The sequence below is a fragment of the Danio aesculapii genome, chromosome 12 (genome assembly GCF_903798145.1).
Source record: "Danio aesculapii chromosome 12, fDanAes4.1, whole genome shotgun sequence".
In the NCBI taxonomy this organism is placed as follows: Eukaryota; Metazoa; Chordata; class Actinopteri; order Cypriniformes; family Danionidae; genus Danio; species Danio aesculapii.
In genome coordinates this window covers 7,570,178-7,597,677 of record NC_079446.1, presented here as the reverse complement: position 1 = coordinate 7,597,677, position 27,500 = coordinate 7,570,178, and the positions used below count along the sequence as shown (strand labels likewise).

Genomic DNA, 27,500 nt, shown 5'->3' with positions numbered 1-27,500 from the left:
TTATTATTATTATTATTATTATTATCATTATTATTATTATTATTATTATTATTATTATTATTATTATTATTATTATCATTATTATTATTATTATTATTATTATTATTATTATTATTATTATTATTATTATTATCCTATTACAGTTGAAGTTAGAATTATTAGCCCTCCTGAATTATTATTATTATTATTATTATTATTATTATTATTATTATTATCATTATTATTATTATTATTATCATTATTATTATTATTATTATTATTATTATTATTATTATTATTATCATTATTATTATTATTATTATCATCATTATTATTATTATTATTATTATTATTATTATTATTATTATTATCATTATTATTATTATTATTATTATCATTATTATTATCATTATTATTATTATTATTATTATTATTATTATCATTATTATTATTATTATTATTATCATTATTATTATTATTATTATTATTATTATTATTATTATTATTATTATCACCATTATTATTATTATTATTATTATTATTATTATTATTATTATTATTATTATTATTATTATTATCAGTATTATTATTATTATTTATTTTTTTCCCAGTTTCTGTTTACTGAACAAAGATTTTTTTCAACACATTTCTAAACATAATAGTTTTAATAACTCATCTAATAACTGATTTATTTTATCTTTTCCATGATGACAGTAAATATTTTTTTACTAGATATTTTTTAAAGATACTAGTATTCAGATTAAAGTGACATTTAAAGGCTTAACTGGGTTAATTGGGCATGTTAGAGTAATTAGGCAAGTTATTGTATAACAATGGATTGTTCTGTAGACAAGCGAAAATAAATATTGCTTAAGGGGTCTAATAATATTGACCTTAAAATGTTTTTTTTTTTTTTTTTTTTTTAACTGCCTATATTCCAGCCGAAATAAAATAAATAAGACTTTTTCCAGAAGAAAATAGGAAATACTGTGAAAAATTCCTTGCTTCGTTAATCATTGTTTGGGAAATATCGTTTGAGAAAGAAAATAATTTGAAAGAGGGCTAATAATTTTGACGTTGACTGTACGTGCATGACGTCAGATGCTAACTACATGCAGAGATGACAGAAGTACACACATCCTTTACTCAAGTAGAAGTACAGATACTCATGTTTAAAACGAGTCTGGTAAAAGTTGAACTACTTACCACACTTTTGTACTCAAGTAAAGGTAAAGTACGGCCTGAAATAAGTAGAGCTCATGTGATTTTACCAGCCTGATCTCACGAGAAAACGTAAGTATTTTACGTTTTGACAGTTTAGTGGCTAATTCGTACGAATTCGTACGAGTTCAGTCGTACGAAATTGTACGATTTTAAAAAGGAGGCGTGGCACCTAACCCCACCCCTAAACCCAACCGTCATTGGAGGATGAGCAAATCGTACTAAATTGTACGAATTAGATCGTAGGAATTCGTACGAATTAGCCACTAAATCAAAAAGTTACGAATTGCCGTGAGATTGTGTTGGGTTTTACCATTTGTTTTTTGTTTGTTTGTTTTCAGACTATTGTGTATATTTTATTTAACAGGTAAAGTTATTAATGCTGTTAATACATTTTTGCATCATATTTTTTCACATGATAAATTCCTGATACTTTTGATGTTCTAAAATATGTATCTAACAATCTATCTAACAAATTTAAATGAAGACAACAGTGTATATACATAATATACATCATCACCATCGTCACCTTAGAATTATAAGGTTCTATCTGACATTTTTATTGACATATTCTTATTAAATGACAACTTCTTTACATTATAGGATGTCTTTTTATAAGTTGCTTACATTGTAAGACTTTTTATTTAAAAAACAAACATTACACACATACTCTTTGCTATTTGGAATGCAAAAACTTTAAAGCTCAATATCTCAAAATCATTTAGAACGCAGATAGAACCCTATAATTCCAAGGTGACGACATGTTGAAACTATAAAACAGTATGAAGTCTGTACTAGGAAATATGTACTCGTTGGAAACAAAGGAAAGAAACCTAATTGCAAAACGTGTTCATAGGTATTTAATTGCTTTAGTACTAATTGTACAAACGTTGACAAAAAAGTACACGACTGATATTTGTTCTCCCGCTGTATTAGATCAGAGAAGTACAGTACACCATTGTCTGCAGTGAACAAAAGACTTTAACCCCATTTAAAGGCCAGATTTTATGTGATCTGATTGACCAAAACGCACACTGTAAAAAATGTCCGTGATTTCAACGGTAAAAAAAACGGTAAAAATTCTATAGGAAAAAACTGTAACCTGGTTAACAGTATGTTTCCTTAATATATACAGCGAATAACCGTAAATTGACTTTTCTAGAACTCCCTGCAATGCACATCACTTTTTATGCTTTTTGTTGACAGTACTATGGACCTTTTTAGTTGTTTCCCCATCAGATCTGTACATTAGAGGTTTATGTTACATCCAATGTTGATAAACAATGTTAATTTCATGACTTTAATTTTATTCATGATACCTAGCTGTGTGAATGACGCTGAGTACCTTCTGTATGCTGATACACTTCTCTGCTTGTGGGAGAAGTTGTTTGTGATGAGCATTGGTTCATTATGTAACTTTCTCATCACCACCAGCTTATGACTGTGCTAACATGTCTATCTGTTTAACAAAAGATGTGTAGATGACATTGGTAATTTAAAATACCGACATATTACCTCTATAAATTAATGAAATACGGTAGTTTACGGTAAAAATGAGAATTTAACGGTAAAATACTGGCAACCACAGCTGCCGTTTTTTACCCTAAAGTTTACAGATTTATTTTTTACAGTGCATCTTATTACCCGGTACAGTATATACATTGCGTCTCATATACATATACATATACTCTCTCCGTCTCATCCTTGATAGCCGTTCCCATGGTAAGCTTAAGTAAACAAGCCTACGGTGCGCGATCAGAGGTTGAAAAAGCCGCACACGGCAGCACTCAGGCGGGCAAAGACAAATAGATCGAAAAGGCGTTCAAATTGCGCAATGACAGGAAATATTATAAGTCGCGCCACCAAACACATGAAAGCGAAATTAACGAGCCTGGTTTAAAACGGTAAGGATTAGAAAGTACAGGTATTTGTGTAAAAATGGAAGAAAGTTGTCAGAAAAATAAATAGTGGAGTAAAGTACTGATACTAGAAAAAGTACAGTAAAGAAGTATTTGTACTTCGTTACTTCCCATCTCTGACTACATGTGGCGTAGTGCCTTGACACATGATAGAAGGTATCTTTTTCATGTTAAAACGAGATTTGGTCCTAACCATCTGTGACAGCGTCGCGCAAAGTTTCTATTTTAAGATCAGTTTCTATTTATGCGACATCATGGCAAAACAGCAGCAGAAACTATTATGACAATGTTGAGCTCGGCTGCTGATTATGTGCTTCATTCAGTGTTAAATGCTATCAATTTGAGTTTAAATATCATTTTATGTGACGTTTATTGCCATACTGAAATCTGCAGCAGATAGTTTACCTCTGATCTTGAAAATAATAATAATGTGTGTAATAATAACTAGCAGATGGTTTGAAAATGAAAGTCAGAACTGTGACTCGGTGCAAAATTACAACATCAGTCACTCAGCATATGAATTTTTAAGCATTTTAAATAGGTTAAATATGTATTAATTATATTATAACCCTTAAGATTTAATTGGGAGTGCAGTGGCTGAAATTTGAATGAATGGCTGGTATTTAAATGTTTCTGCCGAGTTGCTCCGTGTCGTGTTTGGATGTTTTGCAACTTTGCTACTGTGAAAATTTGTTCCAGAACACAAACTTATGTAAACGTTTATGTATTTATTTATTCATTAATTTTCTTCTCAGCTTAGTCCCTTTATTAATCTGGGGTCGCCACAGCGTTATGAACCGCCAACTTATTCAGCATATGTTTTATGCAGCTGATGCCCTTCCAGCCACGACCCAACACTGGAAAACATTTTTTTTATTTATTTATTTATTTATTTATTTATTTATTTATTTATTTATTTATTTATTTATTTATTTGTTTGTTTGTTTGTTTGTTTGTTTGTTTTTAAACTTAATTCTTATTTATAAAGCATTTATAAATATATTTTTTAATAATGAAAATAGTAGAAGCTGTAGTAAATGTTTGTACTCATCATTTTTAATCAACAATTAAAAATATCTATCTGTCTATCTATTCATCCATCCATCCATCCATTAAAAGTGATTATTTATGAAATACCAATAAAGAAACTTAATTTTTTTTTTTTTTTAAAGATTTATTTTTGTCCATTTTGCCTTTATTAGATAGGACAGTATTTAGGACAGGAAGCGAAGTTGGAGAGAGAGAGAGAGAGGGGGGGGGGGGTGTAGGGTAGGGAAATGTCATCGAGCCGGGATTCGAACTCGCGACACCCAGACATGCTACTGCACCATATGCCGACGTGCTAACCACTAGGCTATTGCGCCGACAAGAGACTTAATTTTTAACAATCTAGCACCTTTGTATTTATATTTTCGGCATCTCAAGAAAAAAAAAAAAACCTTTAACATATAGAATCAAGCCTTAAATTATTCATACCCCTGGCAAATTGACTAGCTTAAAGGTTTTGTTTAAATGTAAATAAAAGCCGAGCAATAATATAACAATAATGATAAATTATTTATTATCGTTGGGCTAAACCTGTGACATTTCTCGTCAAAAGAAAAACTTGTTGGTTGAATAAAATAACTTTCAGAATGAAATAACTGTCAGAATTTAAAATAATAAAATAATAAAATAATTTCAAGCTTGACAGTGGATGTTAACCTGACATTGCCTAAAATCTCAAAACGTGGGGCTTTATGTTGATATGTAATAATAATATAAAGCAAATGGTTGTGTTCCTCAGTCAAGAGCTGCACATTTTTATCCTCATGCACAATATACATAAGGGACACGTCTCTGATGCTTATGTATGTATAAGCCATGTTGTGTTGCTTTAGGGATTTTCTGGTTTAGGTTCTAACATGATATAATCAGAGCCTGATACAGAAGTTCTTTTATCGTTGTCCAAAAGAAATCAAAAATGCCTACAGTCACCATATATGCAAGCAGAGTTATTTATGTGTTTATGCTTTTTCAAACTGCCATCCTAGAATTGGATACAGGGACATTAAAAGACATTTGGTTTTGATTCACTGGAACTCTTTTAGCTCCTAAATGAATTCGTATTCTTGCAGATTGACGTAGATATCCTGAATAATAAGCCTCTTATGTTTTATTAAAAAGCAGGATTAAATAAGTCCCGATAGCTGTTATGTATTGCCGTCAGATTCCTGTGGTTTTTGCTCATTTTTTATAAAGACCAAGATCAAACAACATGATACAGGGATTAGACTTTGAATGTTTCCAGCGTCTCTTGTCATCAAAGTAAAACACGGCAAATTTACATGAGAAGAAAAAAAGCCTGTGATCTTTTGTTGATCAGCACAATCACTGATATCACAATCATTTTTAGGTCTTGATGGGAAGAGGCCAAAGGTTCCAAATTGCTATGTTGATATCGCATCTTAATCTAGCAAACATCAAACAGCAGTAAAAGTGGTTAGAAGCATCCTCAGCTTTTCCTTTAAATACTGTTCATTGCTGTTTAAAGGCCATAGGCTGCATTCGGATAGAGGACAAAGGAATGACATTGGAATGAAGGTTTCGGGATGCCAGGTTGCAGCTCGGTGGACCTCATTAGTGTCGAATGCTTCAGTGTGTTTTGTGTGTGTGTGCTTATTTATGTGGTTTAGAAGGACATGGAAATGTATAACGACATGGGCATGAGTTGTGCTCTATTAAGGTGGTTTACAAGGACATAGTAATTCAAATGCCTAAAAATTGGAGGTTCCCTGTATGGGTTGACTTTAGGAGTAGGGTAGGGTAAGCACAAAATACATAATGTGAGTCCTCGTAAACCATATATAAAAGTGTGTGTGTGTTTATGTGATTTATGAGGAAATCATTTCTATAATGACATGGGTATGACTTGGGTATTACAATGTTGAGGTGGTTTATGAGGACATGCCTTGTGTCTTCATAATTTAAACTGTTTAAAATCATATTATTATTTTTTTCATGCCTAGTAATTCAAAAAGCTTAAAAATAATATTCAATGAGTTTTTTTTGGCATTCAGAGGTTTTCTTTATGTGTTGAGTTTAGGGGTAGGGTAGGGTGGGTTTTTTAAAGCACAAAATAAAAATGTGAGTCCTCATAAACCGTATATAAAAGTGTGTGTTTGTGATTTATGAGGACACTTTTGTATAATGACATGGGAATGACTTGGGGATTACAATGTTGAGGTGGTTTATGAAGACATGCCTTGTGTCTTCATAATTTAAACTGTTCAAAATCAAATTTAATGTTTTTTTTTTCATGCCTAGTCATTCAAAATGCTTAAAAATAATATTCAATGAGTTTTTTTGACATTCAGAGGTTTTCTGGATGTGTTGAGTTTAGGGGTAGGGTAGAGTGGGGTTTTTAAAGCACAAAATAAAAATGTGAGTCCTCGCAAACCGTATATAAAAGTGTGTTTTTATGTGACTTATGAGGACACAATTTTGTAAAATGACATAGGTATTACTTGGGGATTACAATGTTGAGGGGGTTTATGAAGACATGCCTTGTCTTCATAATTTAAACTGTTCAAAATAAAATTTAATGTTTTTTTCATGCCTAGTCATTAAAATGCTTAGAAAAATGTTTTTTTTTTTGGCATTTAGAGGTTTTGAGCTTAGGGTAGGAGACGTTTTTTACTGCACAAAATACATTACACGAGTCCTCGTAAACCATATATAACAGTGTGTTTTATAACGTAGTATAAGTATGCTCATTGGGATGCAGCATTAGGGGCCGATCACACTGAACGCGCTCTTCCATTCCAAAAACACGAGGCGCACCACACTCCCTTTTTTTTGTTGACAAGAAAAAAAGAAGCACGGTGCGTATTTTATGTCATTAGGCAACGACTGAATCAGCTGCGTAATCTGCGCGATTGTTGCTGTTGATATTAATATCATTTTAATATTTAATAATATTGTGATATTCAAGATTCGTGAGGATAAATCAAAACAACAACCACAAATCTCTCCTCCATCTTACAAAAAGTCTCAGTAGTTGTCTTGACAACACAAACACTGCAGGCACTTCAACGGAAACCCCGCCTCTACTTTCATTTGATTGGAGAATGAAAAGATGCGACTGACGTAACGTGTTTTTTCCGCTCTGAGTTCTTTTTTCAACTGCAAGCACAAGGGTAAAATCACGAGGCGCAGCAGGCAGTTAAAACGCAAGGCGCGCAGGGCGCACAAGCAGCACGCACAATGCTCACAGCTGTTAGTAAATCATTCAAATAAGGCGCCTTTTAACGCAAAAAGCGCGTTCAGTGTGATTGGCCCCCTTGGTGAGTGTTGGTTACCAGGCAGTTGCGATGATTGACAGGGGAGCAACCTAACAGTCTGTTAAGGCAGCCAATTCAAATGTTATCACTCGATTGAATGGGCATTATCAGTGGTTGTCAGCTATGATGTGATATATGACATGGGCTAGTAAGAGCATTCTGCACCTACTAGTAGGCTCAGAAGGCTGTTATCATCCATCCACATGGTTAATCAGCTATAGATCACATACAGTTGCAGCCGGAAGCTAACGAGAATTACTTATATTATTTATAAAATTTCAACTAAACCCTACCATCACAGTAATGTAAAAACAGAGATAAAGATATTTGCGTATTGCTGTGCATCCTGTCTGTATTAAGCAATGTGTAAGCGAGGCGCACAACTAACGCGCTCTGCGCTGGACTTTAGACCGGCTTTGTTCTGGTCTATAGAACAGTCTATTAAAGTTTCTCAAAATAGCAACGCCCCAGCAATGTGCCTCAACACGCCTCCTTTTTTAGACCAGAACGCCTATGGGCGCACATATGAGTGCAAATGCATTTGCTATTTAAACAGCGTGGCGCAAATCATCAAAACGACTCCTGCGCCAAGATGAAACTAGCAAATAACAATTGCGTCGCGCCTTGCCCCACATTGCGCCAGGTGTATGATAGGGCCCTTAATGTTTAATATATTAACCATACTTATTTTCTTGAAACTGTCACTTTTAGGTGAAATGACTTTAATTTAATAGTTTACGCACTGGCATAATAGATATTAATACTGTAACGAGGAGGCTGACACAGAGGGATCCATCTGCAGTATGTTTATTAAACACAGTTGAATCAGAAATACACACCAAGTGTTGTTAGAAACAAGTGTTGTTGTTGGTCGTTGGAACAGGCATAGATCAGGGCTGGCGGCGTAACTCAGAAACGGAGAGGAAAGCAGAGGGTCTGGGTAGGCAGCAAGGAAAACAAGGTCGAGAGCAGTCCGGGTCAGTAACAGAAGATCAAACAGTGGATGTGTAGAAACGCTCGGTAATGTTGACTGGGCAAACAAGACTTCGCAATGAAGTGAGCGTGTGTGCTGCTTATATGTGTGTGTGTGTGATGCGAATCAGGTGCAGCGCAATCAGTGACAGGTACGGGGCTTCTGGGGGATGTAGTTCTAAAAGTCCGGTGAGAGAGACCTCTGCTGGCCAGTGAGGGGAATGACTGGGAGCTGGTGACAAATACTCACAAGTTAAATTAAATTAACATGACTTTCAAAATGGGATGTTGATAACAGATTAACAGTACTTTTTGTTGGAGTGTTTTATTATAATAGTACATAGTATTTTTTCCAGTGCTGTTTTAAAAAAAGACTAATAAAGTTTTTATTTAAAAAGCTACTTCCTCCAAATGTATTTTTTTGAAAATATTTTTATATATTTTTTATTCATGATTTTTAACGTTGTCATTAAAAATCATGGAGGCCATACAAACTACCAGATAATGTTGTCGTTTTTGTTGTGTGTACTCATTTTTGCTTTACCTTAATTTGAGTATAACAAAAAAAAAAATTGTGATGAAGTTATTTTGTTAACCTTCCTTTTATGTTATATGTGAAACAGATATTTTAGATATCAGATGTATTAAATTTAGTCTTGTCAACATTTTGGAAATTGTTCTCATTGGGATATTGTTTTAAAATGTTTTAAAATGTAACTTTTCAAAGGGGAAGTACTCATTTCAACTCATATTTAACTCAATATTTTAATTCATTCTGTCTAACGTTAGTCATCTGTGCTGTTTTTCAATTGGAATTTTCACTCCAAAATGGCCGTCGTGTGACACTAGCGGCATCTAGTGGCTGTTTCCCAAATAGCAACAGAGTGTCGCCTCTTGGTGATTCTATGTTCTTTGGTATAAGTATGCTAATTGGGACACAGCATAAGAGTGTTGGTTACCAGGCAGTTGTGAATGTTTTTTAGCTTGTTCTTGAAATTTTTAGGCCTTGATGGGACGAGGGCGAAAGTTCCAAATTGTTATTTTAGTATAGTATCTAATATATATTATCAAACAGACATCAAACAAATGTAAAAGTAGTTGGAAGCTTCCCCGTGGCTCATCCTCAGCTTTTGGATTAAGCACTGTTCATTGCTGTTTAAAAGCCATAGGCAGCAGTCGGATAAAGTACAAAGTAATGACATTGGAATGGAGGTTTCGGGATGCCAGGTTGCAGCTCAGTGGACCTCATTAGTGTCGAACACTTGAGCATGTGCTTGTGCTGAGCGGCCATTAGAGCGCTGTCAGAACAAGGGATTTTTCAGTATTATCTGCAAGCACAGCACACCATGCACCCATACAGAGGAACGTGTCCATGTGCGGATTATACAGAAGGTAGTCTGTCATCTTTTCGAATAACAAAAGCCTGTGTATCTTCCACGTGGCAGCCCGGGGGAAACGAATCACCCTGTTAAGCTTGTGTACGACAAACTCTGAGCACTCCGAACTGATGATGAAGGTCGCCTTGTCACCGAGCCAGGCACGAACATCAGAAATGTATGAAAGTAAAATCACAGGTGATTCTGCGACAGGATTATTAGCTTTTGGATGCAAAACGTGTCCTTAAGAGGAGTTTTTGTTGTGTGTGTTGTAAGATTTGATGGGAGAAGATGCCCACCCTAAAAACTAAAAGTGTTTAAAAGGCCAAAAATCTTGAGGACAGTTTTAAAAGTCAGAATACAGTGAAGTTTGAGATATTCTTTATTTGTCAGGTACTAGGTGGCTGCAAGGGTGTGATGAGTGGTTGCTAGGAAGGTCGCTTTCACCTAGGCAAGCATTAGCATCAGAAATGTACGAACACTTTAAAAAATACTGGTTCCACACAATTACTTCATATTGTCCCAACCAAGCGGAAACCTCCCGCTCTTCCTCGAGAAGCCAATACGGAAGTAACTACTGCAATTTTATGGACTCGCCTTGGGGGGCTGGCTGGTTTGTGAATGCGAGAGTGAATGGGTGTTTTCCAGTACTGGGTTGCGGCTGAAAGGGCATCCTCTGTGTAAAACATATGCCAGAATAGTTGGTGGTTCATTCAGCTGTGGTGATCCCTAATAAATAAGGGACTAAAATGAATGAATGAATGAATGAATGAATGAATGAATGAATGAATGAATGATAATGAATGAATGAATGAATGAATGAATGAATGAATGATAATGAATGAATGAATGAATGAATGAATGAATGAATGAATGAATGAATGAATGAATGAATATTTCCCCCAAAAATACAAAAAAAGTGACTCATTCTGCTACAGGATTATTAGATTTTCCTTCAGTTAATCTCTTCATTTCATCTCATTTGAATGTTTTAAACTTCTGCGTTGATTATTCATGTTTAAGGACATGTAGAGGACAAAACGTCCATGTCAAATAACAGCCTTGAATGTTCTAAAATAATATTTTTTGCCTTCTTTTCCAGTATCAGTCCTGATGATAACAACCAACATTACTTTAAGATAATGTGATATAATGTGTGTTATTATTCAAAATAGTTTTGTTCAAGTGTATGGTCTTTGAAAAATAATAAAAGGTTTATCTCCACAATTACTGTATAGAATCATCCATGAAAAAGGCAGAACTCAATTCAAATGTACTGTATTTCCCTGGTGAAACATTTAAAGCTTTGCATTAGTTTACCCAGGAGCAGCACGTTGGCTCATGTGGTTAACACTGTCACCTCAAAGCAAGAACGTCGCTGGTTCGAGTCCTGGCTGGGCCAGCTGGTATTTCTGTGTGGAGTTTGCATGTTCTCCCCGTGTTTCCCCCACAGTCCAAAGACATGCACTGAAATGGATGAACTAAATTGGCCGTAGTGTATAAGTGTATGTGTGTGAATGGAAGAGTGTATGGGTGTTTCCCAGTACTGGGTTGTGGGTGAAATGGCTTCCTCCGTGTAAAACATATACCAGAATAGTTGGTGATTCATTCTGCTGTGGTGACCCCTGATAAATAAGGGACTAAACTGAATGAATGAATGAATGAATGAATGAATGAATGAAAACTAATGAAGGAATGAATGAATGAATGAAAACGAATGAATGAAAATGAATGAATGAATGAATGAATGAATGAATGAATGAATGAATGAATGAATGAATGAATGAATAAATAAATGGATGAATGAATGAATGGATGAATGAATAAATGAATGGATGTATGGATGAATGAAAATGAATGAGTGAATGAATGAATTGATGCAAACGAATGAACGAATAAATGAATGAATGAATGAAAATGAATGGATAAATGAATGAATGAATGAATGAATGAAAATGAATGAATGAATGAATGAATGAAAATGAATGAATGAATGAATGAAAATGAATGAATGAATGAATGAAAACAAATGAAAATGAATGAATGAATGAATGAATGAATTGATGCAAATGAATGAATAAAGGAATGAATGAATGAATGAATGAATCCCCCCCCCCCCCCCCCAAATGCAAAAAAAGTCACTCTGGTGTTGTTACAATGCTGTAAACAGTTGCTTAACCACAAACGTGAATATGGAAGTGAATAGTGACCAGAATTAAGCTTTTAAAAAATGACATGAAAGCATCACAATGATGAAATTGAAGTAATTATTTAAAAAAAAATCCATTTGTCTTTGCACACAACTGTACATTCATGACGGTATTAGCTCCTCAGTTTCAACTATTTGTTTAAGAGAAGAAACTTCGTTGGCTATGTTTAACTAGGGGTGGCACAGTGACTCAGAGATTAGCATTACCACCTCACAGCAAGAAGTCACTGGTTCGAGTCCCAGGCTGGGCCTCTTGGCGTTTCTGTGTGGAGTTTGCCTGTTCTTCCCATGTTCGCGTGGGTTTCCTCCACAGTCCAAAGAAATGCGGTATAGGTGAAATTAATAAACTAAATTGGCTGTAGTGTATGAGTGTGTGTGTGAATGTGAGTGTGTATGGGTGTTTCCCAGTACTGGGTTGCCGCTGGAAGGGCATCCGCTGCGTAAAACATATGCTGGATAAGTTGGCGGTTCATTCCGCTGTGGCGACATCTGTTGAATAAGCCACTAAGCTGAAGGAAAATGAATGAATGAATGAATGAATGTTTAACTAGTAATTGTTAGTAAATTTCATAATTAAAAAGAAATGGCAAGTAGCACACTGAATTAATGTCAAACTGTGTTATAAATTATACTTCCTATCTACTCCAATAAACATTAAATACAAGTTAGTGTGCAAATCATTGTACATGCGTAGTGTTTGCTGTGACCCAGCTATGCATTGATAAATTTTCCCACAATGCACAGGTATACATTTGACAAGACAATATAGGATTTACTCTTAAATTTTATATCATTGTTTCCTAATTATTCACCAAAACATGCCTTTCTGGAGCTAAAGAGGCCCACAAGCTATTTTATGCTGCTTTAATAACTATTATTTATGGAATACAAAAGGCAGCACACATTAAATGTACTAATTACATCCACCAGAGGCCTTTTAGATTGCGCACGCACGCACGCACGCACGCACGCACGCACACACACACACACACACACACACACACACACACACACACACACATTGGTAATTAAGTAATATTAACAACAATCCTGACATGAAGCAGAATTTAAAAACGCTCATTGCCCTTAGCTACTTAAGTTCAGTAGCTTTAATAACTATTTAAAAATGAACATTAGCATGAAGATCAACGAGGGTACATTTACCTGACATAATAATTTAGAGAATTTAAAATCCCTCTTTTGTATAAATATTTTAAATTGTAACTTGTAAAGGGAAACCTGATTTTTTTTTCAGTTACCATAAGTCTATTCTTAAGTGTCACATGATCATTTAGAAATGATGTGTAATGTTTGACCATGGATAACAAATCCAGCCATTATTCATAATTTAATATATAAAGCTGATTAAATCATCTTTCCATTTATGGAAATACCATACATTTCCATGCATGGGTTGTTAGTATAGGACAATATTTGATCGAGATATAATTATTCAAAAATATGTAATCTAAGGCTTCAGATATGATATAAATACAGCACTACAAAACACAAAAGAGAGAGATCAACTTAGAAAGTCACTTACCTGTTTGATAATGATCAGCTGTAGTTTGAAATGTACGCTGAGTTTTTCTCCCCTAAGGACTTATTATGTGTTCTCTGTCGCCATCTTGTGGCGGAACGTCAATTCAATTCAATTCAATTCACCTTTATTTGTATAGCGCTTATACAATGTAGATTGTGTCAAAGCAGCTTCACATAAAAGGTCACAGTAAATTAGAACAGTGTAGTTCAGTTTGTAGTGTTTAAGTTCAGTTCAGTTGAGCTCAGTTCAGTGTGGTTTACTATTCACTACTGAGAGTCCAAATATTGAAGAGCAAATCCAACGATGCGCAGCTCTACAGATCCCGAACCATGGAAGCCAGTGGCGACAGCCTAGAGGAACAAAAAAACTTCACTAAATGGCGGAAGTGAAGAAAAAAAAACCTTGAGAGAAACCAGGCTCAGTTGGGCACGATCATTTTAATTTCTCCGCTGGCCAAACGTCTTGTGCAGAGCTGCAGTCTCAGTGGCGGAGGCTGGAAGCTGGCCTCAGCGAAGACTCGTCTATCTCTGGAGCGTCACAGGAATCAGTCTCATGTTCTCCACTCCTCCATGACCACCACAGTAGCTGCTCAGGATACGGCCTGGTCCAGTATATGGAAACTTTGGGATCTTCTCGTCGTTGGTCTTGGATCGAATCAGTGACTCTGCATAGTCTGAGGGCCTCGGGAAGAGTATCCCCAGGTGGAACGTCAACCATCTTTGCTCTGCTCAGTATGACAGGCTGATGGCTGGCGACGCACTGAATCTCCGAAATGATGAATATTTAAAATAGGCACTGTCATTATAAAAAACTGCAAAGTTGCGATATAAACAACTACATTCTCGACAAAAAAAAAGCCCCAAAAGTGCATTATGTTGTCCAACAGCTGCAATATTTGTCAAACTATAGTGATTTTATTGATCTGCTGTCACTTTATGTGGGCGGAGTAATACACAAGGGTGAAGAGGCTGTAGGAGTGCTGTTATTTCAGAATATTGCACAGCTATAAGCCAATCAGATTCAACAACCAGACAGAACTTAGTTGTGCACAGAACTATATTGGATAATTTGTTTATAGCTGTTGTAGCAACTATACAATTACCACATTAATTAAGTTTACACACATACAATTTAACAGACATTTTTTTCATTATATGGTGGCCTGGAATGTTTTCGTTGATACTCCTCTACATGATTGTTTCTTTTTTTAAGATTGTAGTCTTGCCTAAGGTGACAAGAAGTTTCAAAACGGCCCTGCTCTATGCACACCCATATGTAAAAAGCAAAGCATACACCACTATAACCTCGTAGGGCTTGAGTGTCCACATATATAGACAGCACATTTTAGCTCTTAAGTGGCTATTTAAAATACTTTGAATGCTTTATATTTTGTTACAGACATACCAGCCTGATCTCACGAGAAAACGTAAGTATTTTACGTTTTGACACTTTAGTGGCTAATTCGTACGAATTCGTACGAGTTCAGTCGTACGAAATTATACGATTTTAAAAAGGAGGCGTGGCACCTAACCCCACCTCTAAACCCAACCGTCATTGGCGGATGAGCAAATCGTACTAAATTGTACGAATTAGATCATACGAATTCGTACGAATTAGCCACTAAATCAAAATGTTACGAATTGCCGTGAGATTGTGTTGGACATACAGTGTCTTGCTGCAATATGAAATGTCCCAAACACTATTTTTAACTGTCCAAAATGGGGGGGGGGGTTACTCTCTGATAGTCAAAGCAAGTTAATAAAAAATTCTATATTAAATATGCATTAAAAAAATCAGGAAAAAGTGATTTATGTAAATTCAGACCACAAGTCCACATATATGAACATCATTTTTCTCTAAAATAACATCGTATTAAAAGATGAAACTCCGATTTTTATTCTAATTAGGTTCTAATAAGCCCAAATAGCAAAGAGAAATAAAAAATCCATGTAAACAAACACCTTGGGCCTTAATAGGATAATAATATGATGCCAGTTTGTAACTTGCAGCCAGTTTTTACAGTGCTTCTGCTTGCAAAGCAACAGCTGATTTCAAACATATGCTTCATGTTGGCTCACTTCTGCTGTTGGGTTTATCTGAGGTGAAGATCTGTTCTCTCCCACGCCGTATTCCGATAACACTCTTTATTCTGCTTAGTTTAGCAACTGTGTAGGATGCCCAATTAACACTGTGATCTGGTTAACTTCTTGATTGATTAAATTCCTCTGAATATTTTTTCTCCTCTCTCTCTCTCTCTGTAATTATAAACCACAATCATTTACAGCTCAAATTAATTCAGCTTGTTTTATAAAATAAAATGGAGGTATGTTTTCCACCTGGTTTCAAAATGTAAAACAAAGCATGCTGCATGGCCATTGATTCTCTGTCAAACAAAAATGAGTCTGTTTGATAGGGCTGAATGGCCTGCAGCACATTTAAATCAAGGAGCAAAAGTGCACGCTTTAGATTTTAGATTCCTTTATATGCTGTTCCAGCAGTTCTTGTAATACAAGACACTGTTTCTAATGACCAATTTCCGACCTCGCTTTTCTACTGTACCACTAAACATAGCCTGTAGCTCAAATATTAAAGCGATGTCAAGATAATGGGTTTAATTACATGGGAAATTAACTGAAATGCAGAAATGCTATTAGTAATAACCCAAACAGGTTGAGAAACTCAAACAGGTTTGAAACAGAGAGAGGGTTTTGAAATGCTGACATATTTGCACATTTTTAGGGTGAACTTCTGGCCCTTTTCCACTGAGTGGTACATTATGGGTCGGTACAGGTCACCTTTATCAGTCTATCAAAGGTTACCATTGAGCGTGGTGTACAACAGAATGTTTCAGTAGACATCATTCTCATTCACATCATATGAGAAGCACTTCTCACAAAACAGATGCTTTACACAAATAAATACTTGTGTATAAATGTTCATTTATAACTTTTCTATGAACATGAGTTGATTATAACTGCAGATCAATGATCAGTGCAAAATATCCTACTGTAACGTCTGCGATTAATTACAATAAATAAATAAATGCAACATATATAAACACATACAGACCCTTACAGTCTCCGATATGTTAGCATTTACAGATAAACTACACGCATACATTTAGTCCTTACTTGGGTACAAAAACAACACACAACACCTAGCCCAAAGTCAGTGCAAACCTCTCATCTGTATCTTCAATCTTCACCAGCACATATAACCTCTTTTTAGAAAGTAATTCGATCATTCCGAGTTCATAATAGTCCAAAAGGCGATGATAATAGTTGAACATGGCTGTTTCTTCATGATTTAGGTTGCTGAAAAAATTCTTTGCTCCTTTGTTTTTTCCGGCTTCTCCTTTGTTTTTTCACGCTTCACTCTTGCGCTTCTGAAAGGATGTCAGAAGCACTTCAATAATTACGCTCACATTATTATCATCAGCTCGAGAAGTTTGTTATTTCAAATATAGATGCGCACCGATCGCACGCGAGCTCTCTGGAGAAAGTGAAACCTCTTGCACTTTTAGACAGTCTTGATAAACAACAACAGGACACAGCAGATTTTGTTCTTCTTGGCTTTGTGGCTGTTCATCAAGACGACAACATGGTTTGTTTGAGCTCAGCTCGACTCATTATTATATGTATGTAGTACAGTGTTGGGAGTAATGCGTTACAAAAGTAATGTATTACAGTAATGTATTACATTTTCCAGTAACGCAGTAGTGTAAGGCATTACTTATACATTTTCAGTAATATTTTACTCGGTACATGTTCAGTAACGCGTGCGTTACAACAAACTTTTCGCCCGCAAGACATTACCAAATAAAAAATACCGCAAGTAAGTTCTATTTTCTGTTCGTGGTTAGTGAATACATGCGCGTGTTGTCATTAATCTCCCTCTGTCTATTGGAACTTTTTTACTTTGAACGCGGAATGATTTCAGCCTCTGAGCTCGAGGTCCGAGGCTATTGGCTCAGCCCGGTTCACAGTAAGGTCAAGCCCTGACGTGCAGCGGAAGAGTGGCAAAATAGATGAGCAGAAGACAGTACATTCGCGAGATGGACGTATGTGCATATGGCGTTATTTCACTGACAACAGTCGTAAGCGCAGTTTTACAAGAGCGCATTCATGTAATTCTCTGTTCGTGGACAACTCGACCGCAATTTTTTTTCGCGGTCGCATGCACTCAAAACACGGCTGCTCACGTGCGAATGATCTGCTCTGGCTCCGTCAGATGATGCAGACTCACATTTTGTGCCTCATGTTTCCTCTTCTTTTCGTGCTTTTGCTCTCCAGAGATCCTCCTGTTCAATTGGTTATCCCAAGAATGTTGATATGGTTTATATATTGCTACAGTATTTATTAGCAATACACGAAACACTAAAAGGTTATGATAAATTCTATAATAAATACTTGTGTTTTTGAGTGTTAGATATACTGCCTATGTTTTAGGCTAGTATTATTTACAATTTGTTAATGAATGCTTCAGCATACTGTAGTATTAAGAATAGTGAACTGATAAAATGAAATACAAAGTGTAGTTTTACTACAGTAAAGTGTGGTGAATTGTAGTATAGTATACCCTATATTGTAAAAAAAAACTACAGCACTGGGTAATTTGTTTATATTACGCTTGTGTTACCATAGCAACTAGTATTAGCACAACTGATTAATTGAAGTACTTTCCTGTAGAACTGTTCAAAACACTGTACATGACAGGGAAAATGTCCTCCACAATCTCATCAGCAATGTGGAAGACAACAGAGACGTGTTCAATTTATTTTAGTTGCCATGATAAAATGGGATTGATAGTGAGATTTATTTGAGGAGTGAATAGTTCAGTAGGCTATAGTACCTCATCAAGTTTTCCTCTATTTTTATCAGTTACATTTCTGCTTGCATTCGTTATATTTTTGTTTAAATGTTGTTTTATTTGATTAGTATGGTGCACCTTTTAATGTTTAATAAATGTTTTTTAAAAATGTATTCTTTGCATTCAACTTCTTTTCTCTGTGTCTTAAGTGTTTGAAATTGGAAATATTTCATCAAATAACAAACAACAAAAAAGGTTATAGTGGATTAGATTAAAAAATGTATATGTAAGTCTATTTTAGTATTTTGGTTATTGTTAATAAATAGTGTACAAATATAAATTATATCAAAAAGCATGAAAGGAAGAGGGAACACAAGACACAAATTGTAAGTCTGCATATAATCTCACTGAGCGAGTAGTGTACTGTGAGCGCACAAGAAATTTTGTGCGTGAGCAGTGCATATTTGAGAGAGCATGAGAAAATTTGCACGCGAGCAGCGTATATTTGAGAGCTCACAAGCAGTTTTGTCCACAAAGGAAATCGGTGCACGAGCATTATATTGAGAAAGCTATGTTCATCATGCTCACTTTGTGCATGACAGTTTTGTGTTGTGAACCTGAATTTAAAGTGAATAGAATAATGGCAATATTAAGAAAAAAATGCATCTCGTCATGGCATTGGATTTTACATATAGGCCTGTTGTGTCTAATATGAAAATAGCCAAGCTATTCACAAATATTGCCAGATAATCAATTTACCTTTACCATACTTTCAACAGACTTTGATCATTTGTGATTCTGGCTCTTATCCTTTCTTGCATTGTCTTGAGCCTTCACGTTGCCAAATATATACTATATTGTTAGTAGCCTGGATAGGTCACCGTCATTCTGCTACATCATATCGCTTTCTACTGGATGTAAAATGCTCTGCAGTACATTTAGTCATTTTAAAATGTTAAGTTCTAATTCTGTTGTTATTTTGGTGAAAGTAACTAAAAAGTAATATAAGAGTAATGTAACATATTACAATTTTGAGACAGTAATATTGTAAGGTAAGGGATTACTTTTAAATCACAGTAATAAGTAATCTGTATTGTATTACAGTTTGGAAGTAACTTGCACAACACTGATGTAGTATTACAATATAATGTCTCTGATGTGTATTTAAAAATGGTGTGTCCTTTGTTTTCATTCTCCTGGCTTGTGTATGCGGTAATGACGCTTCTCTGTAAACCAATAGCGTTTAGCTAGCTCCACCTTTTAGTACTCTTTTGATGTGCTAGGTAACCTTTGGAAAGGGTACCCAAAAAGTGGTTAGGTATGGTTTGCTTTTTGTAGCCTTTTGACAGTGGAAACCGCCTTAAAAGCGTACAGAACCATATCGTACCACTCAGTGGTAATAGAGCCATATGACTTTAAAGGGATACATTTCCTGATAACCTACTCATCTAAAGCTCATCAAAGATTAATGATGGATCACAAATAACTATATTATAGATTAAATTCTATTTTTTTTTTCATGTAATTGCATTGCATGTAAATGTGACGTATAGCAAAAAAAGCTAAAAACACTAGAATAACCTTAAAGGGATAGTTCACCCAAAAATGTATTTAATTTGCTCATCCACAAATCATTGGAGATGAAGGTGACTTTTTTTTCTTGCGTAGAACATTAAAGAAGATTTTGAGTTGAATATGTGGTCCTTGGTGATCCATATAATGACTTTATTCATATATTATTCATAGATTATTCATTTAATGATGTTCAGTTTCTTACACGGAATGAGCATTTTGCTTTTTTTTTAGTCCTCAGTGTGTCATCAGTAACCATGTGTTTATTTTTAATCTAAAAACCTATAACTATTCACTGCCATTATATGAATCACCAAGTATCACAGATTCAGCTTAAAATCTTCTAAAAGAAAAAAGTCTTGGATAACCTGTAGTTAAGTAAATTAACAGCTTTTAATTTGTTAAGCTTATTTTGCTGTACTTCATGTTTACATGCCATGTGAGGTGTAAAACACAGTCTTACACAGTGAGACAATATTTCCATTGCAACCCAATATAATACAGTGGGGAAAATAAGTATTGAACACGTCACCATTTTTCTCAGAAAGCATATTTCAAAAGGTGCCATTGAGTTGAAAATTTCCCTGGATGTTGGTAACAACCGAAGAAATCCATATATGCAAAGAAAACAAATATGATTAGTTTACAAATGAAGTTATGCATAATAAATGATACAGGGAAAAAGTATTGAACACATGAAGAAAGGGAGGTATAGAAAGACAGTGAAAGCCCAGACAGCAGCTGAAATCTCGATAGTTCTTCATCAATCCTTTGCCCTTCATCATTGTAAATGAATATTAGCTGCTTCAGTCCTACATCTACATTACCAGGATGATGAAGATGAAACCAGGATGGACATTTCAGCAAGATAATGATCCAAAACACAGCCAATGAACTCTCAAATGCTTTCAGAGAAAGAAAACCAAGCTATAGAATGGCCAGCCAATCCCCTGAGTTGAATCCAATAAAAAAATACAAATTAAAGATCAGATTTGGTAGACGAATCCCACTGAGCCATCTAGATTTTTACACTCTGTTAAAGTCTGTGAAAAACTCACACCTGAGCAATTCTTGTGACTTCATTCTCCATATGAGAGGCGTCTTTAAGCTGCCGTCACCAAAAAAAGCTTTTATATAAAGTATTAAATACATTTCAGTAGGTCAGTACTTTCTCCTTGTGTCATTTCATTGTTATTATACATAAATGATTTTTCAGATTCAGGTTTCAGGGTAAATTCTATGTCAACAGCTCCTTTAGAAATATTGTTCCCAGGAAAAAACATGATGTGTTCAATACTTCTTTTCCCCATTGTATGTTATTAGTGATCCATCATTAATGCGGCGCATTGTGTGTGTTTGTCTGTGCAGGTTTGCTCCGGTCAGTGAGAACGCCCCGGTGGGAACGGTCGCTGGAGTCATCTTGGCGGCTGCTATAAACCAAACCATCGTCTACTCTATCATTGAAGGAAATGAAGGCGGTGAGCGCTAACCGGATTTGCATAATATGTTTAGTGAATCAAGTGCTAAAATGATGCAGAAAGGGCATGCAATTAAACTGTCACCAGCAGCTCTCATACAAAGACAGGCCAACAGGAGTATACTTCAAGCAGAGTATGGTTGATTCCTTCCTTAGAAACCTCAGTAAAGGAAACAAAAAAAGACAAGATTGGAAATGTCATTCTGGTCTATTATGAGTTGGATATCATTGCATTGTAATAAATTATAGTTTGTAATAAACCAAGCACAGGATAATGATAGAGTAGATGGTGTTTCTTATGGCTCTGTCAGCTGCAACTTATCAAAAGCTCCACTAGAAAGAGTTTTTTGTTTGGAGGAATGTACTTCTAAATGCACAGATCCAAAAACATTTAAACAGCATAATATATTTGCAGATATTTGAGAAACATGCTAAGTAAACATATTTGTTTATCCTAAAAACTCTGCTAAATGTCCGTTATTCTTCTTTGAAGATGTACGATCTGTGCCGGAATGCCTGTCATAGTTTTGGTCTCTATAACCAAATTAATTCGTTAATTTGTTCATTCATTCATTCATATTCATCCGCTTTTCTGGGGCTCGGTCGCAGGGGCAGCAGTCTTAGAAGAGAACTCCAAACTTCCCTCTTCCCAGACACTTCCTTGAGCTCCTTTTGGTGGGACATGCCTGGAACACCTCTCTAGGTAGGTGTCCAGGAGCCATCCGAAACAGGATGGAAACAGGAGCCATCTGAAACAGGAGCCATCCGAAACAAACCATCCGAAACGCTCGAGCCACCTCAGCTGACTTCTCTCAATGTGGAGGAGCACCGGCTCTACTTCAAGCTCCTCCCGGGTGACAGAGCTCCTCACCCCATTTATAAGGATGTGCCCTGCCACCCTGCGAAGGAAACTCATTTCAGCCACTTGGATTTGAGATCTTGTCCTTTCGGTCATGACCCAAAGCTTATGACCATAGGTGAGAGTAGGAACGTAGATTGACCGGTTGCCTTTGCACCAATCAATCTCACGTTCCATCCTTCCCTCACTTGTGAACAAAACCCTGAGATACTTGAACTCCTCCACCTGGAGTAAGGACTTTCCTCCAACCTGGAGATGGCAAACCACCTTTTTCCAGTGGAGCACCATGGCCTTGGACTTGAAGGTGCTGATTCTCATCCCAGCCGCATCACACTCGGCAGCAAACCGCCCCAATGCATGCTAAAGATACATGTTTAATGAAGCCAACAGAATAATATCGTTTGTGAATAACAGAGATAAAATTCTGTGGTCCCCAAATCGGACCACCTCCAGTCCAAGGCTGTGCATAGAAATTCTGTCCATAAAAATGGTGAACAGGATTGGTGACAAAGGGCAGCTCTGCCGGAGTCCAACATGCACTGGAAAAAAGTCTGACTTATTGCCGGCAATGCAAACCAAACTCCTACTCTCCTACAGCCCTTAACAGAGCGCCTCTGACCCCATACTCCCAGAGCACCTTTCACGGAATGCCACGATGGACACAGTCGAATGCCTTCTCACAAAACACATGTGGACTGGTTGGGCATACTCCACTTTACTTGATAATATTTAGCACTCTGGGCTGCCCTGGTGAAAATACACTGTTCTTCATTTCACTCTTAAAGGCTGCATTAGTGTGCAGGCATGGCCAAAAATGCCAACTGTAGTTACATGATCTGACTACCCTGCTAGAAAGGGAAAAAAACTAACAATAGAAAGCTTCAGTGAAGGTTCCTACTCCAAATACCATTAAAAACATTGCAAGCAATCACATTTTAACCAATAGAATCAGTACATTTTTAATGGTCTCCAATGTGATTTGGGGCATATTTCATTAGGATTTATTAATTTAACATGCCAATACAAGGAGAAAAAATCAAATAAAAACAATACAGTTTCCACTGAAACCAATATTACAATATAACCAATACAACTTCTGTGATGATTTCTATTGTAATAAATATTGTAACCATATTTGTCAGTGCCAATGGTGTAGTGGTTAGTGCGTCGACACATGGCACTCCAGTATTCATGGCGACCCGAGTTTGATTCCCGCCTTGAGGTCCTATACCAATCCTTCCCCTCTCTCTGCTTCCCATGCTTTCCTGTCTATACTCTCTACTGTCCTATCAATTAAAGGTGAAACCCTACCAAAATGATAAATAAATAAACTGTGCCAACCATATTTCATAAGACTCGGTTTGACTCTGAAACCATTTCCAATAGCACCAGTCTAAGTCAAGTGCAAGTGAAAAAAATTTCAAGTCCACTTAAAGTTGTAATTGAGTCTGAGATCAAGTACACCAGCTACAGCCATTGCTCCAATATTAAGTGTCACACAATCCTTTAAAAGACCAAATGTCTACTTGGTGATTTTACCTAGTTGGACATGTTCCTGGATCAGCATCTATGTTGGTCCTTGAACAACATTCATATCAGCCAATTAGATTTAAGGGATTTACAGTTTATGTTAAGTTTGGGCTTACAGTTAGGGTTATGTGTTTACATGGTTGTTATTCACCTCAGATTTGGGGAATAATTTACAGTCAGGGTTGCACTGTAAAAAAATGCAGGGTTTCACACTATTCATTATTGTTGTCTCAACACAAATTGATTGTTAACTTAACAAATTTAAGTGTATTAAGCATAAAAAAGCCAATTGTGTTGTTTCTGCTCATTGTAATTAGGTAGTTTGAACAAGCAAGAAAAATATATTCTTTCAGTGTCGGTTTAGGGTTTATTTTATCGGTTTATTTTCGAACAAAAATGATGGCCACCGCCATATCACCCTGTAGCCAAAGACTAGTTACTTACTGAGGCTAAGCAGGTCTGAGCCTGGTCAGTACCTAGATGGGAGACCACATGGGAAAACTAGGTTGCTGTAAAAAGTGGTGTTAGTAAGGCCAGCAGCGGGTGCTTAACCTGAGGTCTGTGTGAGTCCTAATGCCCCAGTATAGTGAAGTGGACACTATTCTGTCAGTCAGTGCCATCTTTTGGATGAGACGTTAAACCGAGGTCCTGACTCTCTGTGGTCATTAAAAATCCCATGGCACTTCTCGTAAAGAGTAGGGGTGTAACTTCATTGGCCCTTACCGATCATTGCCTCCTAATCATCCCCATTCACTGAATTGATTGTATCAGCTGATGTATGGTGAGAGCACTAGCTCCATTATGCTGTGGCTGCCCTCGCATCAACCAAGTGGATGCTGCACACTGATGGTGGTGTAGAGAGACCTCGTTCCTCATGATCGTGAACCGCTTTGGGTGTATGGCCATACACGATAAATTTACTTTACAAATAAATACACACATTACACACATTACATTACAAAAATGATGTTCCAGGATTAACATAGATAGTTAATCCAGATTCACATCCTAATTGGCAAAACTGCCCCAAGCATATTTAATTAAATTCAGGGTCAGCACCAGACTTTTTGTTTTTGTGACAACCTAATTGTTTTATGTTTAATTCACTTAAATTTGTATTTGTAACTAATATGTTAATTCCTTCATGTTTTCCCAAAAAAAATTGATTATGTGGAACCCATCATTTTTAACAGTGTTGGTTGGACTCTAAACCTTTAATTTGGGTCCTGAAACCACCAGAGTTAAGTGTGAAGAGACAAAAAATGCACCTGAGTCTATTACAAATCCAATAAAATTTGTAGTTGAGTCTGAACTCAAGTACCCCAACTCAAGATATTACTCCAATATTTGTGTCATATGATCCTCCAATAAACCAAACCATCGTCTACTCCATCATGGAAGGAAACGAAGGCGGTGAGCGCTAACCGGATTTGCATAATATAGTGAATCAAGTGCTAAAACGATGCAGAAAGGGCATGCAATTAAGCTGGCAGTTCTCACACAAGCCAAGAGTATACTTCAAGCAGAGTATGGTTGATTCCTTCCTCAGAAACCTAAAAAAAAGAAGACAAGATTGCGGGAAATGTCACGCTGGTCTTTTATGAGCTGGATATTATTGCATTGTAATAAATTACAGTTTGTAAGACATCAAGCAGAGGATAATGACAGAGTAGCTGGTGTTTCTTATGGCTCTGTCAGCTGCAACTTATCAAAAGCTCCCCTAGAGAGAAGGTTTTGTTTGAAGGAATGTACTTCCGGTTGCCGTGTGTCAGGAAGAGGGAGGTGTGATTAAATCCTCTCTGTTCAGCCGAAATCACTTTTGAATACATCTGGCGCTGGTTTAAAGCGACGGGGAAATGGTTACGGTACATTCTCATTAGGCGGAAATCAAGACGCGTAGATAGGTAATCAAAGGGCTGTTTTCATTAGAGCGAACTAGTGAGGGAAAAAAAGCGGGGAAGAATAAGGTAATCATTGCACCCTTCAAACCGCCTGGATCCAAGACGTTTAATGCGATGACATCACCCGAGATCACAGCTAATCCTTTATGAATGTTAATGAGGCTCGAGAGGTGGGTTGTGCACTCAGGACCTGGAATCCCAATATAGCTAAGTGCATTAGCGATACGGTGCAGCGGAAGCGGTTAAAGGATGACTTGTAAGACGCAGACGGGCCAAGATTTGCTGCCATCCAATTCTTATGGGGCCCTATGAGTAATGTCATATCATGGTAAAGGTATGGGTAACAAAGTACTTTTTTGTGTAAATGAAGTGGAACAAATGTGTGCATGTTTGTGTTGTAAATAAGCATGCGGTAATCCCTGTTTCGAATATTCCAGTAAAGAAATACCTTTGTGCTTTAATATTTAAAGATCTAATATTTAAAGAACCTTTTCTTTTGGTAACACTTTACACTAAGATCTATCTATCTATCTATCTATCTATCTATCTATCTATCTATCTATCTATCTATCTATCTATCTATCTATCTATCTATCTATCTATCTATCTATCTATCTATCTATCTATCTATCTATCTATTGTTTTATCCATCCATCCATCCATCCATCCATCCATCCATTTATCCATCCATCCATTTATCCATCTATTCATTTATCCATTTATCCATCCATCTATCTATCCATGCATCCATCCATCTGTTTATCTATCTATCAGTTTATCTATCCATCCATCCATCCATCAAACTATCCATCTGTTTCTTCTATCCATCCATCCATCCATCTATCTATCTCTTCATCCATCAAACCATCCATCCATCTCTCCATCCATCCATCCATCCATCCATCCATCCATCCATCCATCCATCCATCCATCCATCCATCCACCCACCACCTATCTCTCCATCTATCAGTCAATCTATCTATCTATCTATCTATCTATCTATCTATCTATCTATCTATCTATCTATCTATCTATCTATCTATCTATCTATCTATCTATCTATCTATCTATCTATCTATCTGTCTGTCTGTCTGTCTGTCTGTCTGTCTGTCTGTCTGTCTGTCTGTCTGGTTTTCTATCTATTGTTCTATCCATCCATCCATCCATCCATCCATCCATCCATCCATCCATCCATCTATCTATCCATTCATCCATTTATCCATCCATCCATCCAGCCATCTATGCATCCATCCATCTGTTTATCTATCTCCTTTTATCTATCCATCTATCCATCCATCAAACCATCCATCTGTTTTTTCTATCTATCCATCCGTCCATCCATCCATCTATCTCTCCATCTATCAAACCATCCATCCATCTCTCCATCTCTCCATCCACCTACCCACCCTCCCACCCACCTATCTATCTATCTATCTATCTATCTATCTATCTATCTATCTATCTATCTATCTATCTATCTATCTATCTATCTATCTATCTATCTATCTATCTATCTATCTATCTATCTATCTATCTATCTCTCTGTCTGTCTGTCTGTCTGTCTGTCTGTCTGTCTGTCTGTCTGTCTGTCTGTCTGTCTGTCTGTCTGTCTGTCTGTCTGTCTGTCCGTCTGTCCGTCCGTCTGTCCGTCCATCCATCTATATATCTATCAGTCCATTTAACCACCAACCCACCCACCCAGCCATCCATCCATCCATCCATCCATGAACAGGTTTCCAGCCTTCTTAAAATTATCTTATGATTATCCAGTTATTCACAACTCCCCAACTATGATTGTTACTACAAAATCT

At 36.3% G+C, this 27,500-nt stretch overlaps 1 protein-coding gene across 1 annotated transcript in view; it reads left to right on the top strand.

Annotated features, from left to right (window-relative positions):
• Positions 1-27,500, top strand: part of pcdh15b (protocadherin-related 15b) — a 464,565-nt gene that overhangs the window by 342,119 nt on the left and 94,946 nt on the right. Inside the window, exon 25 of the mRNA XM_056468996.1 lies at positions 21,291-21,400. Within this exon, the coding sequence (XP_056324971.1) occupies positions 21,291-21,400 (110 nt within the window). The remainder of the gene's footprint in view (positions 1-21,290; positions 21,401-27,500) is intronic.